Source organism: Grampus griseus (genome assembly GCF_964374135.1).
Source record: "Grampus griseus genome assembly, chromosome: 2".
Classification (NCBI taxonomy): domain Eukaryota; kingdom Metazoa; phylum Chordata; class Mammalia; order Artiodactyla; family Delphinidae; genus Grampus; species Grampus griseus.
This window is the reverse complement of record NC_139018.1, coordinates 99,402,027-99,420,271: the sequence shown is the minus strand read 5'-3', so window position 1 is coordinate 99,420,271 and position 18,245 is coordinate 99,402,027. Positions and strand designations below refer to the sequence as shown.

The 18,245-nt window shown below is 39.3% G+C and overlaps 1 protein-coding gene across 2 annotated transcripts in view; it reads left to right on the top strand.

Moving 5' to 3' along the window:
- The window catches only part of NEDD4 (NEDD4 E3 ubiquitin protein ligase), a 159,554-nt gene that overhangs the window by 122,587 nt on the left and 18,722 nt on the right, over window positions 1–18,245 (top strand). For both annotated transcript variants that reach the window (XM_082648457.1, XM_082648456.1), the window contains 10 exons: window positions 1,355–1,420; window positions 4,271–4,390; window positions 5,617–5,820; window positions 7,016–7,096; window positions 7,327–7,381; window positions 7,478–7,536; window positions 8,571–8,636; window positions 12,609–12,838; window positions 13,582–13,703; window positions 13,795–13,865. In XM_082648457.1, coding sequence (XP_082504583.1) covers window positions 1,355–1,420; window positions 4,271–4,390; window positions 5,617–5,820; window positions 7,016–7,096; window positions 7,327–7,381; window positions 7,478–7,536; window positions 8,571–8,636; window positions 12,609–12,838; window positions 13,582–13,703; window positions 13,795–13,865 — 1,074 coding nt within the window. The remainder of the gene's footprint in view (window positions 1–1,354; window positions 1,421–4,270; window positions 4,391–5,616; window positions 5,821–7,015; window positions 7,097–7,326; window positions 7,382–7,477; window positions 7,537–8,570; window positions 8,637–12,608; window positions 12,839–13,581; window positions 13,704–13,794; window positions 13,866–18,245) is intronic.

Genomic DNA, 18,245 nt, shown 5'->3' with positions numbered 1-18,245 from the left:
AATTTATTATTTTTAAAGTATTATATGGTCATGGTTAAAAATTGAAACAGTACTGAAGTCTATAAAGCAAAAATTGAATCTTCCATTTTACCTCTAACATGTGCTCCCTCAATTGCCATTAATGGTTTGGCATATATAGTTTTAAACATTTTCTACATATTCATAAACATGCATGCACAGACATATTTGTATATCATTTTTTTAACCTGGGATCATCTTGTGCACACTTTCTGGTAACTTACTTTTTTTACATACTGTATCATAGACATTGGACCATTTCAGTAAATATAGGTGTGCTCTTTTTAAAACCAACAACAACAAAATAATCAAACATCGTTCCCTGGTGCAAGTAACCCTTAAGCTATTTCTCCAGTCTCCTTTGATGGACTTTAGATGGTTTACAGTTCTTTGTTACTGTAAACAATCCTACAGAGGCTCCTCTGACTTAATTTATACATATATTATAAATTTTAATGTCATTAAGTAACAGAACTAAAATATTTCAGATGGCAACAACAGCGTGCATATAAAAGCACAAGGAAAGAAAAATTATGCGAGTTCCAGGAAACAAGTAATCTGGAGTGTCCAGAGGGTGGGTTGTGAGATTGGAGGGCTGCAGCCAGCAGGAAGAGCCGGGTCCGGAAGCTCACTAACCATTGTGCTCTGTGCTGTAGATTTTATCCTAGTGAATTTAAGTCGTCGAAGGGCTCGGAGTGAGAGAATGATGTGAGGAAATCTGCGCTGCAGAACGCTCTCTGGCTGCAGCACGGGGTATGGAGAGTAGATTTAAGCAAATGAGACTTGCAGCAAGCACATCTGTTAGGATGTTGCCATAGTAATAGCCAAGGCGATAAAGGATGAAAACCTGAAGTTTAAAAAAAAAGTGTAAGGGAAATGTATTTGAGAGCTAGTAAAGAAATAGAATGCATAGGATCTGGTAACTGACCCGGCTGTAAGGGACAGGAGGGGGAGAAATTGGGGGCTGACCGATGTCTGCCTAGGGCAGCTGCTGGCCTCCCTTGCTGCCCACTGAGACGAGGAATACCTGCAAAGGAACAGGTTTGAGTGGGTGTGGACAGGGAAAAGCTGAATCCAGTTTTGGACACAATAAAGGATTCTCTGTTAGACCTTCAAGAGAAAGTGTCCAGGAGACAGTCTAGGACTCGAGGGACAAGCGTGAGCTGGAAGTTGGAAGGCATCGGCGGGGGTGTCGTGGTGTTGAGTGAGGCTGAGAGTGGGTGGGGTGGGTGTTCTTTCTTCTGCCCCATCATACCCACCCTGCTACCTTATCTGCCATTCAAAGACAAAGCAGAGACCTAAGGTTATTGTCGTTCTTTTTTTTTTCTTTTATAAGAATCATTCCAGCAGAAGAGGCAGCTTACAAGCCTATACTTTTGAGGAACAGCCTACACTTCCTGTGGTGAGTTTTAGCCTCTCCCCTCAGTCCTCAATAAAAATATAAGACGCAGCAACTTTTTTTTTTGGAATGCTGAACATGAACGTTTGATCCAGCACAGCATCTGGGCTCTGGGGGATGAGGTTGAGGGAGGGGAAATGGGATAGGCAGGCCCTTTAAAGACAAAACCTGGAGACCTGTCTCTCCCATCATGAGAAAGCCAAGTCCCCATGTGCTGGTGGGTAGCGTCTGGGCTTGGCAGGTGAAGCGCTGTGTGGGCTGGAGGTGTTGTGTACAGATCGAGACTGTGGTCTCCAGTGGCCTCTGCTCTGTGCCTGGCCTGTGGCATCTTGCGACTGTTTCTGCCCCGTGCATGAAGCTGCGTCAGGGGCCGGTCCCTCAGGCAGGTGTGCCCTGGTGTCGGCAGCCTTGGCGGCCAGGATGAACCTCATCAGCCCGCTGAGGAGCCGTCCGCTGCTTCCTCAGTAGCATCTCCCGCCATGACCTGGACTGGAGCTTAGACCTAACAACGTCATGGCCTCCATCCTCTTTCTGACTCAAGCATCATTGCTTTGAGTTTGTCTCTTCCTCAGATGGTCCCCGCTTGTTTTTCAAAGCAAATGTAAACACCCAGGCTCCTGGCCCTTTCAGCCTCCCCTCCCTCTTAGCCACCCACAGACCCCCCCACCTGCCCCAGCCACCTTCCCTTCTGTCTGAGCTCTTTCTTCCAAATAGCCTGTTTCCATGTCCTAATTCTCTCCCCATTCTGGGTCTGTGAGTGTTCCAGTTCCCCACTTGGACTGGCCACCTCACTTTTTTCCCACCAACCATTTGTGATTTTGAATGGCAGTCTGTATATTAATTTTGAAAAGTGGGGATTGTTTTTGCTTTCACGGGAGTTCCAGCAAAGGAATGCACAGGCCCAGAAGTCCTCGACCTAGGAGTGGCTCATCTATCTAAAAAGGTGGCCCTGCATCAAGAGAGGGACATGGACCCTGTGCTGAGGAAGGAAGGGGTACCCACCTGTGCAGCTGGTCCAGTCACCATTGACCATCAGCAAGAGGGTGGATGCCACGGCAAGACTGCCCTCCCCAGCCTTCCTCTCACTTACTGCCCCGTGTCTGTCCACCTCCACTCGCCTGGAGCCACTTAAGGAGATCCCTGGTATTTCTCCCGCCTCACTTCATCATTTCCTCTATGCATTGAAACTGGCGAATTTCTGATTGACTGACAGGCACTCATCCGAGAAACTATTTTAAGTACACCAGATGAGCCATAGAATCTAGAGATGATTTACATTTTATGTACTGGAAAAGCGATTTCCGTGCCTTTTTCTTCTCAATACGTTGATTAGAGGTCTCTTTTGTTTGGTTGCATGTTTACAGCTTTCTTAAGGTATAATTTACATGCCATAATATCCACCCATTTTTAAGTACACAAATAAATGAGTTTTAGTAAATTTATGCAGTTGTGCAAATATCACCACAGTCAAGTGTGAGATTCTCCCATCGCCACAAAAAGTTTTCTTAATCCTAATACCTACTCTCAGCCCCAGGTGAACACTCATCTGCTTTTGTTGCTAGTTTTGCCTTATAAGTGGCACTATACAGCATGCCGTCTTACGTATCTGGCCTCTTTCACTTCATGTGATGTTTCTGAGGTTTATCCATGTTGTTACATGTCTCAGTAGCTCATGATATGGCATCGTGTAGATGTGTCTACTACATCCTATGTATCTACTCACCAGCTGTAGGACCTTTGTAAAGTTGGGCAAATTTGAATTCCATTATTTTGTAGACTCACAGCTCATCATAACTGTCAGCAATGTACATCTAACCCCCGTACATCTAGGGAACAGTATATCTAGTGAACAGACTAGTGTGATAGTTTGTATAGGTAGGACACATGAGGGAACCAGGCGAAACCTTGAAGAGTCTAATCTCTAAGACAAAACGGGTACTTCCCTGGCGGTCCAGTGGTTAAGACTCCGCATTTCCAATGCAGGGGGCGCAGATTTGATCCCTGGTCGGGGAGCTAAGACTCCCACCTGCCGCACGGCCAAAAAAATTTAAAAAATTAAAGCTCATGAAAAAAAAAAAGACAAAAGGAAGGCCAGACCTGGACTATTTTAAGTAAACCTGGAAAACTAGACCTCTTTTGTTCATTAGTAATACACTACAATAATCAGCATGTCCCCAGCCCTCACAGAAAGAAAGCAGGGGTAACTTTTGACTTGGCACTTATGGGTGATCATATCTGTAGTTTGACTACCTGGGTGCAAATCTCAGCTGCATACTAGCAATGTTATCTGGTAGGAAATTGCTTCCATTTTCTAAGCTTCAGTTTCATCCTTAAGTAAAATGCACCAGTAATCTTAATTATCTCATTAAGGTTTGTGTGGAGGTTAAATGGCATGATCTGTGTTAAAGCACTTAGTGTGTGGTTGTTATTACTCTCGTGATTTTTAGTGTTACCATTCTCATTATTATCTGTCCTACTGGAGTTTTTTTTTTTAAGTGAAATGCTGTACACTTTAAAATATGATTTAAAACATGATTCATTTTAAGGAGAGCTAGCAGGGGGACTTCCCTGGCGGTCCAGTGGTTAAGGCTATGCCTTCCAATGCAAGGGGTGCAGGCTCGATCTCTGGTCGGGGAGCTAAGATCCCACATGCCTCACAGCCAATATACCAAAACGTGAAACATAAGCAATATTGTAACAAATTCAATAAAGACTCTAAAAATGGTCCACATCGAAAAAAAAATCTTAAAAAAAAATAAAAATAAAGAGAGCTAGCAGTGAAAAAGGGATGTGGTCCTTTAAAAAAGGATTCTTTCTTATTAATATTTAATTCTTCTGTTATTCTTCACTTAGCTCTTGCCTACTTCATCTGGATTACCACCAGGTTGGGAAGAAAAACAAGATGAAAGAGGAAGATCATATTACGTGGATCATAATTGCAGAACTACTACCTGGATAAAGCCCACTGTACAGGTACCCTGCAATCTATCCATTAATGTGTTTTCTTACATAATTTGAAAGCTATGGAAGCTATTACGTCACTTTGTAGTATATGCTGGATGCTTCTAATTATTTTCTGATATTGGTGCTAATTGTCTGCCATTTCCGGCCGATCTCTAATATACATGAATCACCGCTTGTTATTATGTAAAACAAGTCCAATTGGGAATAGGAGGACAAAGTAAATGATCTGGTCCACTGGGTAATTGTGTAATTTGAATGGTTAAGATCATTATTTTGCTAAAAGATAATCTTGATGATTAGTATCTATCAAAGAACTTTGTCGTGATGACACTTTGTCCTTGGCAACAGTGAGCGCCTTTTGTGATACTTCCTTGCAAGCATTTAGGAAAATATTTTCTCTTATCACCATGTCTCTTATTGAGAAATTTTTTAAAACTGAAAAGTACAGAGAATAAGATCGTAAATACCGATTTTCTTAACACCCTGAATTTACCGCCATTAACAAATCACCATATATGTTTCTAGACATTTTCTTTTTTAAAATAAAATCTTACAGATAAAACTAAATTCCTTTTAGCCAAGCACTTGACCCCACTACCCAGAGGGAACTACCATCGTGAGCTTGTTGGGGATTCTTCCTGCCTATTTTATGTACTTAATAGAGAGCTAAACAATGCAAAATGTTATTTATGTCCATGTGTCAAGTTTTGCAAAGATGTATTATATAATTCTAAATATTATTTTGCTCACCATTGTTTTAAAACCCTATCATGTTGTTTTATATATAAATCCAGTTTATTTCTTTTAACTACTGCCTTATATTTCATCACATGAATATATTACCTTTCAGGTATGCATTACTGTAGTATATGTTTGTCATTCATTTTGTCTTCCCAGCATTTGAACCCACTTTGTGTGTATGGGAAATTCCCACTCTATATGAGTCTTCTGGGTGAGCAAAGACAACCTTCTCCACTTGGCACTGCAGCTTCCCTTGCAACTAGGGCTAACAGACTGACGGTTAACCAGCATTCTTACTGCTCAAGAATCAGCTGAGAAATTGTAAATTATTTTAAAAACAAACTTTGACAAAACACTGTATTGGAAAAATGAGCCTCCAATCTTTAGGCCTATTTATAATTGTGTGTGCTGTTTGCAGGTTAAGTTACCTTTTTAACCACAGCTATTTGTGTGTTCTCTATAAACACTGCAACACGATTAAATTAACGTTCTAGGCCACAGTGGAGACCAGTCAGCTACCATCAAGCCAGGGTTCTTCTGCAGGCCCTCACCCGCAGGCCCCCACGAGTGACGCAGCACAGCAGGTGACCCAGCCATCTGAAGTGGAGCAAGGATTCCTTCCCAAAGGCTGGGAAGTCCGGCATGCACCAAACGGGAGGCCTTTCTTCATTGACCACAACACCAAAACCACCACCTGGGTAACTTCAGTGCTCTCCAGTTTAAATTTATAACAACAATAATAGTGTCTCATGTGTAGTTCTTGATAATCTTTAATTATACATTAATATACCCTACATTTCCTAGTCCTCATTTAGAGATAGGTTGAATTCTTAATAGGATTATTTCTATTCAATATGTTTATGCCTATTTTTAATATTTGGGGGGATTGTCATGGAGATACATTTACTTCCTGTTTGCAGTTTTGGGGGTTTTTGTTTGTTTGTCTTTGTGTGTGTGTGTTTTTTTGGTCACACTGTGCAGCTTGTGGGATCTTGGTTCCCCAGCCAGGGATCGAACCCACGCCCCCTGCAGTGGAAGTGTGGAGTCCTAACCACTGGACTGCCACGGAATTACCACGTTTGCAGTTTTTAGCTCACTAGCCATGAATACTGAGGAAGATATTTAGTCATAATCCTTTCCCTTTATATGAGGCTTATAGTTCCAAAGTACTTTTGAATCCATATCTCATAGTACCCAAAAAAACTTATGAGACTAGGTAGAATAGGTATTTTTATGTTAAGATGAGGCTTAAAGTTGTTGAGCAGTTGGTTCACCAGTAATTGAAAAATTACTGAAAATCAGCTGCAGATGAAGAGATTTTGATTAATAAATTTGTTTAAAACACCAATATACCTAAATAAAACTAAAATTATACAATAAATGATTTAAGAAAATAATATTAAAATTATACATCAATAAATTAAATTTTGTTTTCTTTCAACAATTTGAATTGCCTTTAATAACCTTTTTGCGCTTACCTTCCTATCTTTCATAAATATTAATAAATTAACACCTTAGCAGCTAGGTGCCTAAAAGCATGTTCAGGGCCTCAGAAATAACATGTGCTCCAGTTTTATGTCCCACTCTTACACCAGTTTTTATTTAGAGAAGAGCCCTAAGTAGTGACACAGTCCATAAAGAGTGGGCAAAATACTCCGAATGGTTTCTGTGAAAGAGATAGTGAGTTAATACTGATCCTCCTCTGAGATCTGAGAACTGAATATTGTAGCCTGTGAGTGATAGATTTTAGATGAGAACCTATTATTTCATAGAGTAAGCAAAAGAAATAAAAGTGATATCCATTGATATTAGAAAACGTAGTAACAGATTGACTTTCATGATTTTAAAGTTTGTGTGTGTGTATTGTTTTCTTTATTTACTCTACCAAAAAAGGAAGATCCAAGACTGAAAATTCCAGCTCATGTGAGAGGAAAGACATCACTTGATTCCTCCAATGACCTGGGGCCTTTACCTGTAAGTTTCTAGAACTGCTACCCATCTAACTTGGCTATCTCAAACATTTGTATTTTGGAATACAGTAGTTCTTTAACATTTAATAATAATTAATATTATTGTTGAAGTGTTGATGTCTTCTACTAAGAATGGAATATGCAACTGAAATCAACCATATAACCAAATCTATTTCTCTGCCCATACATCGAACACCGTTTCCTAACATAACTGAAATATATTCTTCATTATAGCCAGGATGGGAAGAAAGAACTCACACCGATGGAAGAATCTTCTACATAAATCACAGTATGTGCAATGTGATTATTTTCATTACATTATCTTTTGCAGTATCAAATTTTGTACATGAGGATGGAGAACATCTTTTTTTCTCTCTTTCTTCAGATATAAAAAGAACGCAATGGGAAGATCCTCGGCTGCAGAATGTAGCAATAACTGGACCAGTAAGTCTCTTTGTATCAGGATCCTCTGATGGGGTTGTCCACTTACCTGTCTCTTCAAGAGTGTTTGATCAAGGACATAGCACTAAAGGTGTTGAGAGGAAAGCACATTTGCAAATCTCCCCTCTCCCCACCGCCTGTACACCAGGTCTCAGTTATTTGAAAAGAGCATATAAAGTCATTATCCTTACTCTGCGTGGCAGCCTTGTGAAACCAGTGAGCCAGATAGTCAAATACTAAGGCAGTGGTCTGCCGTGCTCAGGCTAGTACTTGTCTGAAGAAGAAGGCTGGCAATCCTCAGCAGATCAAAGGAGCCAAGAGTGTATCTGGTGAGGAAGCAGAGAGCACCCTATCAACTCAGGGTCATGACTTGAACTTTTTGGTTGAAATCGTTGTAAATACCGGTATATAAAACGTACTCACATTTAAGTACAGTTATGACCATGTATGATGTTTACACTGCTCTTGAGTCAGATTAACGATAGGAAAATCATTTTCCTCTTTTATATAGCTTCTTTTTCCAACTTCAGTTTTTCAGATTTTAACTGTTTGCTAATTCACAAAAATAAGTAAAATTGAAGATACAGTTCTTGTGGATTACTCTTCTGATTCCATGTTTAGTCTTTTAAAGTAATGGATAAAAAAGGCAACTCCTCAGAGTTCAAGCAAAAAGTATATTTTTCAAATTACTCCTTTAATGAAGAAATCACTTTGAAAGCCTCTTTAGAAATGGAAATGTTCATTTCTAATATTTCTCTACTTGGAAGACATTTCCTGTTTCTGGCCTGTTGCATTTCAAGAGTATTGCATGATGAAAATTACAGCCATAGGAATTGCTGAATACAATTTTATCTTAAACAGAGAAATTAAAAATGTTTAAATTATATATATGGTTTTTCTTTGAATTAAACTTTTCAAATATTCTCTTTTAATGCCTTTAACTTATGTTCATCAAATACCCAGAGGGGAGTTTGTAAAATTGTTCCAGAATGAAACAACTTAAACCTTCTTTATTTTTCCAACATTTTCAACTCAAGGCAGTGCCCTACTCCAGGGATTACAAAAGAAAGTATGAGTTCTTCCGAAGAAAGTTGAAGAAGCAGGTTAGTGATACTTATAACGAGTTCTCAGGAATGATTGTCATATAGACTGAAAGCATGAGAAATGCATTTTAAAAAGTAACAGAGAATTTATTCTATATATTAACAACTTTGAATAGTTTCTTTTAGGGAAAGGATGTGTATTTTTTGAGTACCTGTAATATATGATTAGAGACCACAGTTATTTTATGTCTTTATTTTTCAGTATACCTTGTAATATAGAAAAATAGTATTAGAAGTGTGCTTTTAAAGAGCTCTAACCTGGTTCCCTCGTGGGTTTGTGGGGTTTGGGTTTTGTAGAAACTAAGCAAGAATAACTCAGGAGATTATCCCCAGGCCTGGACTTAATTGTGTAGGAGGACTCTCTGGATTCCTTTTCTGCTTTGACTATTGTTTTCCAGTGTTAGTCATTCGTTATTTACAGCTTCAAATATAATATATCTCTGCATAATTTGACAGTACAGCTGTGGTTGGAGCAGTCCTCTTATTGCTTGTCTCCTTCTGCTTATCAGAAATGTTCACTACTCTCTTTTCCATCACCACAAATTCATTATGTTTGGAACTAAACTCATCTGCCCATCTATTTCATTTCTGTTGGTGATGACTATTTTTTTTTTAGTAATTTTTAAAAATTGAAAGATTCTTTAAATTCCATAGTGCTTTAGTTTTCAAAGGTTTCACACACACGATTTCATGTAACTCCATAATAACCCTTCCTCCCCAAGTCTGTATTGCCCCTCCCCCCTTCCCGCTCCCCCTGGTAGCCACTAATTTGTTCTCTATATCTGTGAAGGTGATGACCATTTTTTAATGCCTTTCTAATTTGCTCGTGCTTTTCCCCTTGCCCTGCAGTTTAGGAGTACTGCCACTAGGTGGCTATATTGGGTTACACTTACTTGCCTTCCAAGCCTGAAGGCTGCTTTTCCAGATTCAAGATGGTGGGTCTGCTTCCACAGATTTTCTCATCCTAAATTTAACAAAAAAATGAAATATGATAGTTTTATAGTGCAGATATTTTATGCCTGAATAAAGCCCTAAAATGTCATCAATGTTTTACACTCATTTTCAATAATAATTTTATGTTAAAATCACTCGAAATTTGTTTTCTACCTCTTAAAATTATTTGGGATTTTAAGTCTATTTTGAGTTACTTGTCTGGTAAATATTTTCATTCTTAATGACAGTGTATTGGTGGAATAGAAGCACTAGCTTCTCCATTTGCCAGTCTGAACACTTACAAGCATGTTACAGTATCTAATGGTTGATGAGGCAGCAGGTCACAGAACACAAAAACCATAATGAAAGCAGTAATATTTATTGAGCTTTCACTACATAACAGGCGTTTTTCTTAACAAGTTACGTGTCTTATCTACGTGTAATCTCTACAATAACTCTATAAGGAAGGGACTGTTATTATCACATTTTAAATCTGAGGAAACTGAGGTTCAGAGAAATTAGGCAATGTGATCAAGTTCCATGGTTATTAGTGGCAAAGCCAGAAACAAACCAAGTGGTCTAGCGCGGTCCATTCTCTTAAGCCACCTGACATATCAGATTGGTGATTAAGAGAAGAAATTACCCAGAATGCAACAAAGATACATAAAAAGATGAAAATTATGAAAGAAAGCTTAAGAAGCATGAAGCTGTTCCAGAAAGAGAGACTGGAGAGCCTGAGAAAAGAGGCTGAGAATCTGAATCCTCAGTTTAACAAAATTTCCCAAGCAGGATTTGAAAATTAAAATCCCTATCTGGACACATCACAGCAAAAGAGCAAGATGGAGATGAAAATATCTAAATCAGTGCTCCAGAGCTTTGAGCTGTCTTTAACCTTTTCTTCTGCCTAATCCTTAACATCTCATTAGTTAGGAATAAGGGTGGCTGATCATTACGGAGATCACTGCATGCCTGGTATTGTGTCAGCGCAAGAAATGCGCTATCCTAATAAGTCCTGAAACAGCGCCCTGAGGGTCAGTATTATCGTCCCTGTTTTATAGGTGAGGAAATTAAGCCTTTGAAAAGATGTGTGAGGTGAAGCGGGACTTGAACACAGTGTCCCCTGACTCTAGAACCCATGCATGGTCCACCACTCGGCTCAGAGGTGGAAATTTCTCCTTCAACCCTCTCTTCGTTGCCACTGCTCACTCACATGGTCCACTCGTCTTCTCTCACATGGTGTTTCAGGGGTCTTTCACTGACCAGCACGTTTCTTGTCTCTCCTTAAAAACACCCTTTACACTCGACGCCATCAGCCTCTGAGAACCCACCAGTCCGATCCTGTGGCTTCCTGCTCAGCAGCTCTTCCTGGTCAGCCTTCGCGCTGTCTACACTGTGGCCTCACACTGCTTCTAAACCTTCTTGCGCTCTAATCCCTCCTCTCCCTCCCCTCCTCCTTCTGTACCGGCCAGCTGTCAGATGGCTTAGACCCCTCCTGCATGCTGTTGCTCAGTCCCTGTCTCCCTTCCCCTCTTTTTTTTTTTTTTTTTTGCAGTACTAAGGCCTCTCACTGCCGGGCCTCTCCTGTTGCGGAGCGCAGGCTCAGCGGCCGTGGCTCACAGACCCAGCGATTCCACGGCATGTGGGATCTTCCCGGACCGGGGCACGAACCCGTGTCCCCTGCATCAGCAGGCGGACTCCCAACCACTGCGCCACCAGGGAAGCCCTCTCCCTTCCCCCTCTTGAAGCCTCCTTGATTGTCTCACTTGCAATTAATAGCTCAGTCTCTCTGCCCACAAGAACTTTGCGTCTATTTCTATTTTTAACAATTTTCCTACCTTTTAAATCTCAGAATTAGTAACATTTACATTTGTTTCTCACACACATACCAAATTATAAACTCCTTGAGAAAGTGACCACATCTTATGCCATGTTTTTATTCCCTTTTCCTCCCATCTCTGCCCCCACTGCGATACCTACCTAGCATGGACCTAGCCCAGAGCGGGCCTTCAGTAAATGCTTGCTGAGTTACCTGCACTGTTTGCCTAGTGCCTAAAATTCTAAAATTCCTTTTCTCCAATCTTACCACTTTTTAAAATTGCATAAGCAGCAGAGGAAAATGATTATGTTATGCTTATATTGCTTATATAAACTGCTTGTATTATTATGTTTCTATAGGACTTTCCACTTTTCTTAAATATGAGAGTGAAATTGATTTTTTTTCCCTTAGAGCTAACCCTCTTTTTGAAGTGACAGAATATTTATAGTATGTTTCCTTTTCATGGTTTCCACTTGAACCTTGCACACAAAGCACTCAAGAATAAACTATTCAGATATATTTCTATGTAATTTACAAGGTCTGCCTAAAAGCATAGTTATCTACATTTGTCATATAAGCAAAGTATGTACAAAGGATGAGTGAGGCAACAGAGCTCATTCACTAAGAACAGAGAGTCAGGAGCTAAGACTTTCTTAACTTGTATCTTTAGTTTCTTCACCCATAAAATGAAGACAATAATAGTAGCTTCTTCATAGTGTTGTTATGAGGAGTAAGTGAGTTAACCCATTAAAATGCTGGGAACAGTACGGGCACAGTCTGTAAATGTTAGCACCTGTTAATGAGTGAAGCAGGCAGGCTCCAAGGAGGAAAAGTGGAGGGCAGGGAAGAACCCTGAGCCAACAGGCACACAAGTAGCAGGCAGTGGCTAGACTGACTGCAGGTCACAGAATGGTCTTCTTCATTGGATCTTAAGACGGAAAGAACTGTTCATGAAGTGCCTTCACGTGAGCCTTATTACCACCATCAGTAGCTGCTTCTTCAGATGTGACAATCAGAAGTCTATGTAATTAAGTGACTAGAGAAAATGCATGAGTGATTTCATACCGTGGAGGAAATACAGACAATATACCTAGTCCTGTTTTCCCTGAAAAAGGATCTTGGGCACAGGGTAGAATACAATGAATTTTATAACGTTCATGAGAGAAATGTGTCATCTTGTTGAATTGATTTAAACCATTAGTCTCTCTTCTCTGGGTTTTCAGAATGACATTCCAAACAAATTTGAAATGAAACTTCGCCGTGCAACTGTCCTTGAGGACTCTTACAGGAGAATTATGGGGGTCAAGAGAGCAGACTTCCTCAAGGCTAGACTGTGGATTGAGTTTGATGGCGAAAAGGGACTAGATTATGGAGGAGTCGCCAGAGAATGGTTCTTTCTGATTTCGAAGGAAATGTTTAATCCTTATTATGGGTTGTTTGAATATTCTGCTACGTAAGTACCTTTACAATGACTGTATACAGAAAGAAAATCACTGTTTTGAAAGTAACAGAGTGATGTGATGCAAGGAAAATGTACATCATAGTGTGTCAGAAAACGGAGACTGTAACTAATGTTGTTTCAGAAATAACTTTTTAAAATTATGGTGAAATATACATAACATAAAATTTACCATTTTTATCATTTTAAGTACATTGTTCAGTGGCATTAAGTACAATACATTCATTGTTGTGTAACCATCACCACCATCCATCTGCAGAACTTTTTCATCATCCCAAACTGAAACTCCATACCCTTTAAACACTATCTCCCCCATTCCCTGGCATTAACCGTTCTACTTTCTGTCTCTCTGAATTTGACTATTCTCAGTACCTCATATAAGTAGAATCATACAGTATTTGTCTTTTTGTAACTGACTTCATTAGCATAATGTCTTCAAGGTTGTACCCATGTAGCAGCATGTGGTAGAATTTCCTTCTTTTTGAAGGCTATATAATACCCCGTTATGTGTATCTACCGCATTTTGTTTATCCATTTATCTTTCAATAACATTTTGGATTGTTTCCACCTTTTGATCCAAATGACTATTTTTAAAACCATTAAATCCAATGGTGTAATATGGTTCTAACAGAGGTAAACAACTCTGAAAAGAGGGAGATGATTTACAGTTATTTAGTCATATTAAAATTTTTGTATGAAATATAGAAAGGAACATTCAAATGTGGTTATCTTTACAGGGATAATTATACCCTACAGATAAATCCCAACTCTGGATTGTGTAATGAAGATCACCTCTCTTACTTCAAGTTTATTGGCCGGGTAGCTGGGATGGCAGTTTATCATGGCAAACTGTTGGATGGTTAGTATTAAGCCTAAAACTTTTTTTTTAATGTAATTATCTGATTTCTTTCACTTGGTAATCATTTTGAATATATTTGATTTTTTGCAAGGCTTTTTCATCCGCCCATTTTACAAGATGATGCTGCACAAGCCAATAACACTTCATGATATGGAATCAGTGGTATGTCTTTTTCACTTATAAAGTATGATAGAACAGGCAAATGAATATTTTACAGGCTTACCTTTTAATAATGAAAAAAATCAATAGATGTGCCAAAATACAAAGGAACATTTTTCCCCAACATTTTATTATGAAAATTTTCTAACGCATAATGAAATTGAAAGTATTTTACAATGGCTATGTGCGTATCCACCACCCAGATTACACAATTGGCTTTTTATCTATACTCACTTGTCCACACCCCCATCCATCAATCCATCCTGGTTTTTTGATGCATTTCAAAGAAAGTTGCATATATCAGTAAACGTCTCTCTAAATACTTCAACATGTTATACATCAGTTTTATGCATTTCTTGCATCAGTATTTGAATTGTGATGAATGGCATATGTTTTCAAAATGGCAGTCCAAAAGCAAGGCCTTGAGATTAGGCTACTACAAAGAAACAGAAACCCGATAAAAAGGTGGGCTTGTAGGAGAGCACTGGAATCACAACTAACTGCTGAACAAGCATCGACAGGAAGACACTGGAACTCACCAAAAGAGATACCCCACATCCAAAGACAAAGGAGAAACCACAATGAGACAGTAGGAGGGGCGCAATCACAGTAAAATCAAATCCCATAACTGCTGGGTGGGTGACTCACAAACTGTAGAACACTTATACCACAGAAGTCAACCCACTGGTGTGAAGGTTCTGAGCCCCACGTCAGGCTTCCCACCCTGGGGGTCCGGCAAAGGGAAGAGGAATTCCTGGAGAATCACACTTTGAAGGCTAGTGGGATTTGATTGCAGGACTTTGACAGAACTGGGGTAAACAAAGACTCCACTCTTGGAGGGCACACACAAAGTAGTTTGTGCATCGGGACCCAGGGGAAGGAGCAGTGACCCCATAGGAGACTGAACCAGACCTACCTGCTAGTGTTGGAGGGTCTCCTGCAGAGGCGGGGGGTGGATGTGTCTCACCATGATGACAAGGACACTGGCAGCAGAAGTTCTGGGAAGTACTCCTTGGCGTGAGCCCTCCCAGAGTCCACCATTAGCCCCACCAAAGAGCCCAGTAGTCTCCAGTGCTGGGTTGCCTCAGGCCAAACAACCAACAGGGAGGGAACCCAGCCCCACCCATCAGCAGACAAGAAGATTAAAGTTCTGCTGAGCTCTGCCCACCAGAGCAACAGTCAGCTCTACCCACCACCAGTCCCTCCCATCAGAAAACTTGGAAAAGCCTCTTAGATAGCCTCATCCACCAGAGGGCAGACACAAGAAGCAAGAAGAACTACAATCCTGCAACCTGTGGAACAAAAACTACATTCACAGAAAGATAGTCAAGATGAAAGGCAGAGGCTATGTACAAGATAGAGGAACAAGATAAAACCCCAGATAAACAACTAAATGAAGTGGAGATAGGAAACATTCCAGAAAAAGAATTCAGAATAATGATAGCGAAGATGATCCAGGACCTCGGAAAAAGAATGGAGGCAAAGAATGAGAAGGTGCAAGAAATGTTTAACAAACACCTAGAAAAATTAAAGAACAAACAAAACAGAGATGAACATACAATAACTGAAATGAAAAAAACACTAGAAGGAATCAATAGCACAATAACTGAGGGAGAAGAACAGATAAGTGACCTGGAAGACAGAATGTTGGAATTCAGTGCTGCAGAACAGAATAAAGAAAAAAGAATGAAAAGAAATGAAGACAGCCTAAGAGACATCTGAGACAACATTAAACACAACAACATTCTCATTACAGGGGTCCCAGAAGGAGAAGAGAGAGAGAAAGGACCTGAGAAAATATTTGCAGAGATTATAGTGGAAAACTTCCCTAACATGGGAAAGGAAATAGCCACCCAAGTCCAGGAAGCACAGAGAGTCCCAGGCAGGATAAACCCAAAGAGAAACATGCTGAGACACATAGTAATCAAACTGGCAAAAATTAAAGACACAGAGAAAGTATTGAAAGCAACAAGGGAAAAATGACAAATAACATACAAGGGAACTCCCATAAGGTTAACAGCTGATTTCTCAGCAGAAACTCTACAAGCCAGAAGGGAGTGGCATGATACACTTAAAGTGATGAAAGGAAAGAACCTACAACCAAGATTACTCTCCCTAGCAAGGATCTCAGTCAGATTCCACGGAGAAATCAAAAGCTTTACAGACAAGCAAAAGCTAAGAGAATTCAGCACCACCAAACCAGTTCTACAACAAATGCTAAAGGAACCTCTCTAAGTGGAAAACACAAGACAAAAAAGGACCTACAAAAACAAACCCGTAACAATTAAGAAAATGGTAATAGGAACATACATATCGATAATTACCTTAAACGTGAATGGATTAAATGCTCCAGCCAAAAGACAAAGGCTCGCTGAATGGATACAAAAACAAGACCCATATATATGCTGTCTACAAGAGACCCACTTCAGACCTAGGGACACATTCAGACTGAAAGTGAGGGGATGGAAAAAAATATTCCATGCAAATGGAAATCAAAAGAAAGCTGGAGTAGCAATACTCATATCAGATAAAGTAGACTTTAAAACAAAGAATGTTACAAGAGACAAGGAAGGACACTACATAATGATCAAGGGATCAATCCAAGAATAAGATATAACAGTTATAAATATATATGCACCCAAGACAGGAGCACCTCAATACATAAGGCAACTGCTAACAGCTATAAAAGAGGAAATCGACAGTAACACGATAATAGTGGGGGACTTTAACACCTCATTTACACCAATGGACAGATCATCCAAACAGAAAATTAATAAGGAAACACAAGCTTTAAATGACACAATAGACCAGATAGATTTAATTGATATTTATAGGACATACCTTCCAAAAAAAGCAGATTACACTTTCTTCTCAAGTGTGCATGGAACATTCTCCAGGATAGATCACACCTTGGATCACAAGTCAAGCCTCACTAAATTCAAAAAAATTGAAATCATATCAAGCATCTTTTCTGACCACAACGTTATCAGATTACAAATCAATTACAGGGGAAAAAAATGTAAAAAACACAAACACATGAGCGTAAGCAGTGCATTACTAAATAACCAAGAGATCACTGAAGAAATCAAAGAGGAGATCAAAAAATACCTAGAAACAAATGACAATGAAAACATGACGATCCAAAACCTATGGGATGCATCAAAAGCAGTTCTAAAAGGGAAGTTTATAGCTATACAAGCCTACCTCAAGAAACAAGAAAAATCTCAAATAAACAATCTAACCTTACACCTAAAGGAACTAGAGAAAGAAGAACAAACAAACCCCAAAATTTGCAGAAGGAAACAAATCATAAAGAGCAGAGCAGAAATAAATGAAATAGAAACAAAGAAAACAATAGCAAAGATCAATAAAACTAAAAGCTGCTTCTTTGAGAAGATAAACAAAATACATAAACCATTACCCAGACTCATCAAGAAAAAGAGGGAGAGGACTCAAATCAATAAAATAACAAATGAAAAAGGAGAAGTTACAACAGACACTGCAGAAATACAAAGCATCCTAAGAGACTACTACAAACAACTCTACGCCAATAAAATGGACAACCTGGAAGAAATGGAAAAATTCTTAGAAAGGTGTAACCTTCCAAGACTGAACCAGGAAGAAATAGAAAATATGAACAGACCAATCACAAGTAATAAAATTGAAACTGTGATTTAAAATCTTCCAACAAAAAAAGTTCAGGCCCATACGGCTTCACAGGTGAATTCTATCAAATATTTAGAGAAGAGCTAACACCCATCCTTCTCAAACTCTTCCAAAAAATTGCAGAGGAAGGAACACTCCCAAACCCATTCTATGAGGCCACCATCACCCTGATACCAAAACCAAAGATACTCAAAAAAAGAAAATTACAGACCAGTATCACTGATGAATATAGATGCAAAAATCCTCAACAAAATACTAGCAAACAGAATCCAACAACACATTAAAAGGATCATACACCATGATCAAGTGGGATTTATCCCAGGGATGCAAGGATTCTTCAGTATATGCAAATCAATCAATGTGATACACCATTTTAACAAATTGAAGGATAAAAACCATATGATCATCTCAGTAGATACAGAAAAAGCTTTTGACAAAATTCAACACTGATTTATGATAAAAACTCTCCACAAAGTGGGCATAGAGGGAACCTACCTCAACATAATAAAGGCCATATATGACAAACCTACAGCAAACATCATTCTAAATGGTGAAAAACTGAAAGCATTTCCTCTAAGATCAGAAACAAGACAAGGATGTCCACTCTTGCCTCTATTATTCGACATAGTTTTGGAAGTCCTAGCCACGGCAATCAGAGGAGAAAAAGAAATAAAAGGAATACAAATTGGAAAAGAAGAAGTGAAACTGTCACTGTTT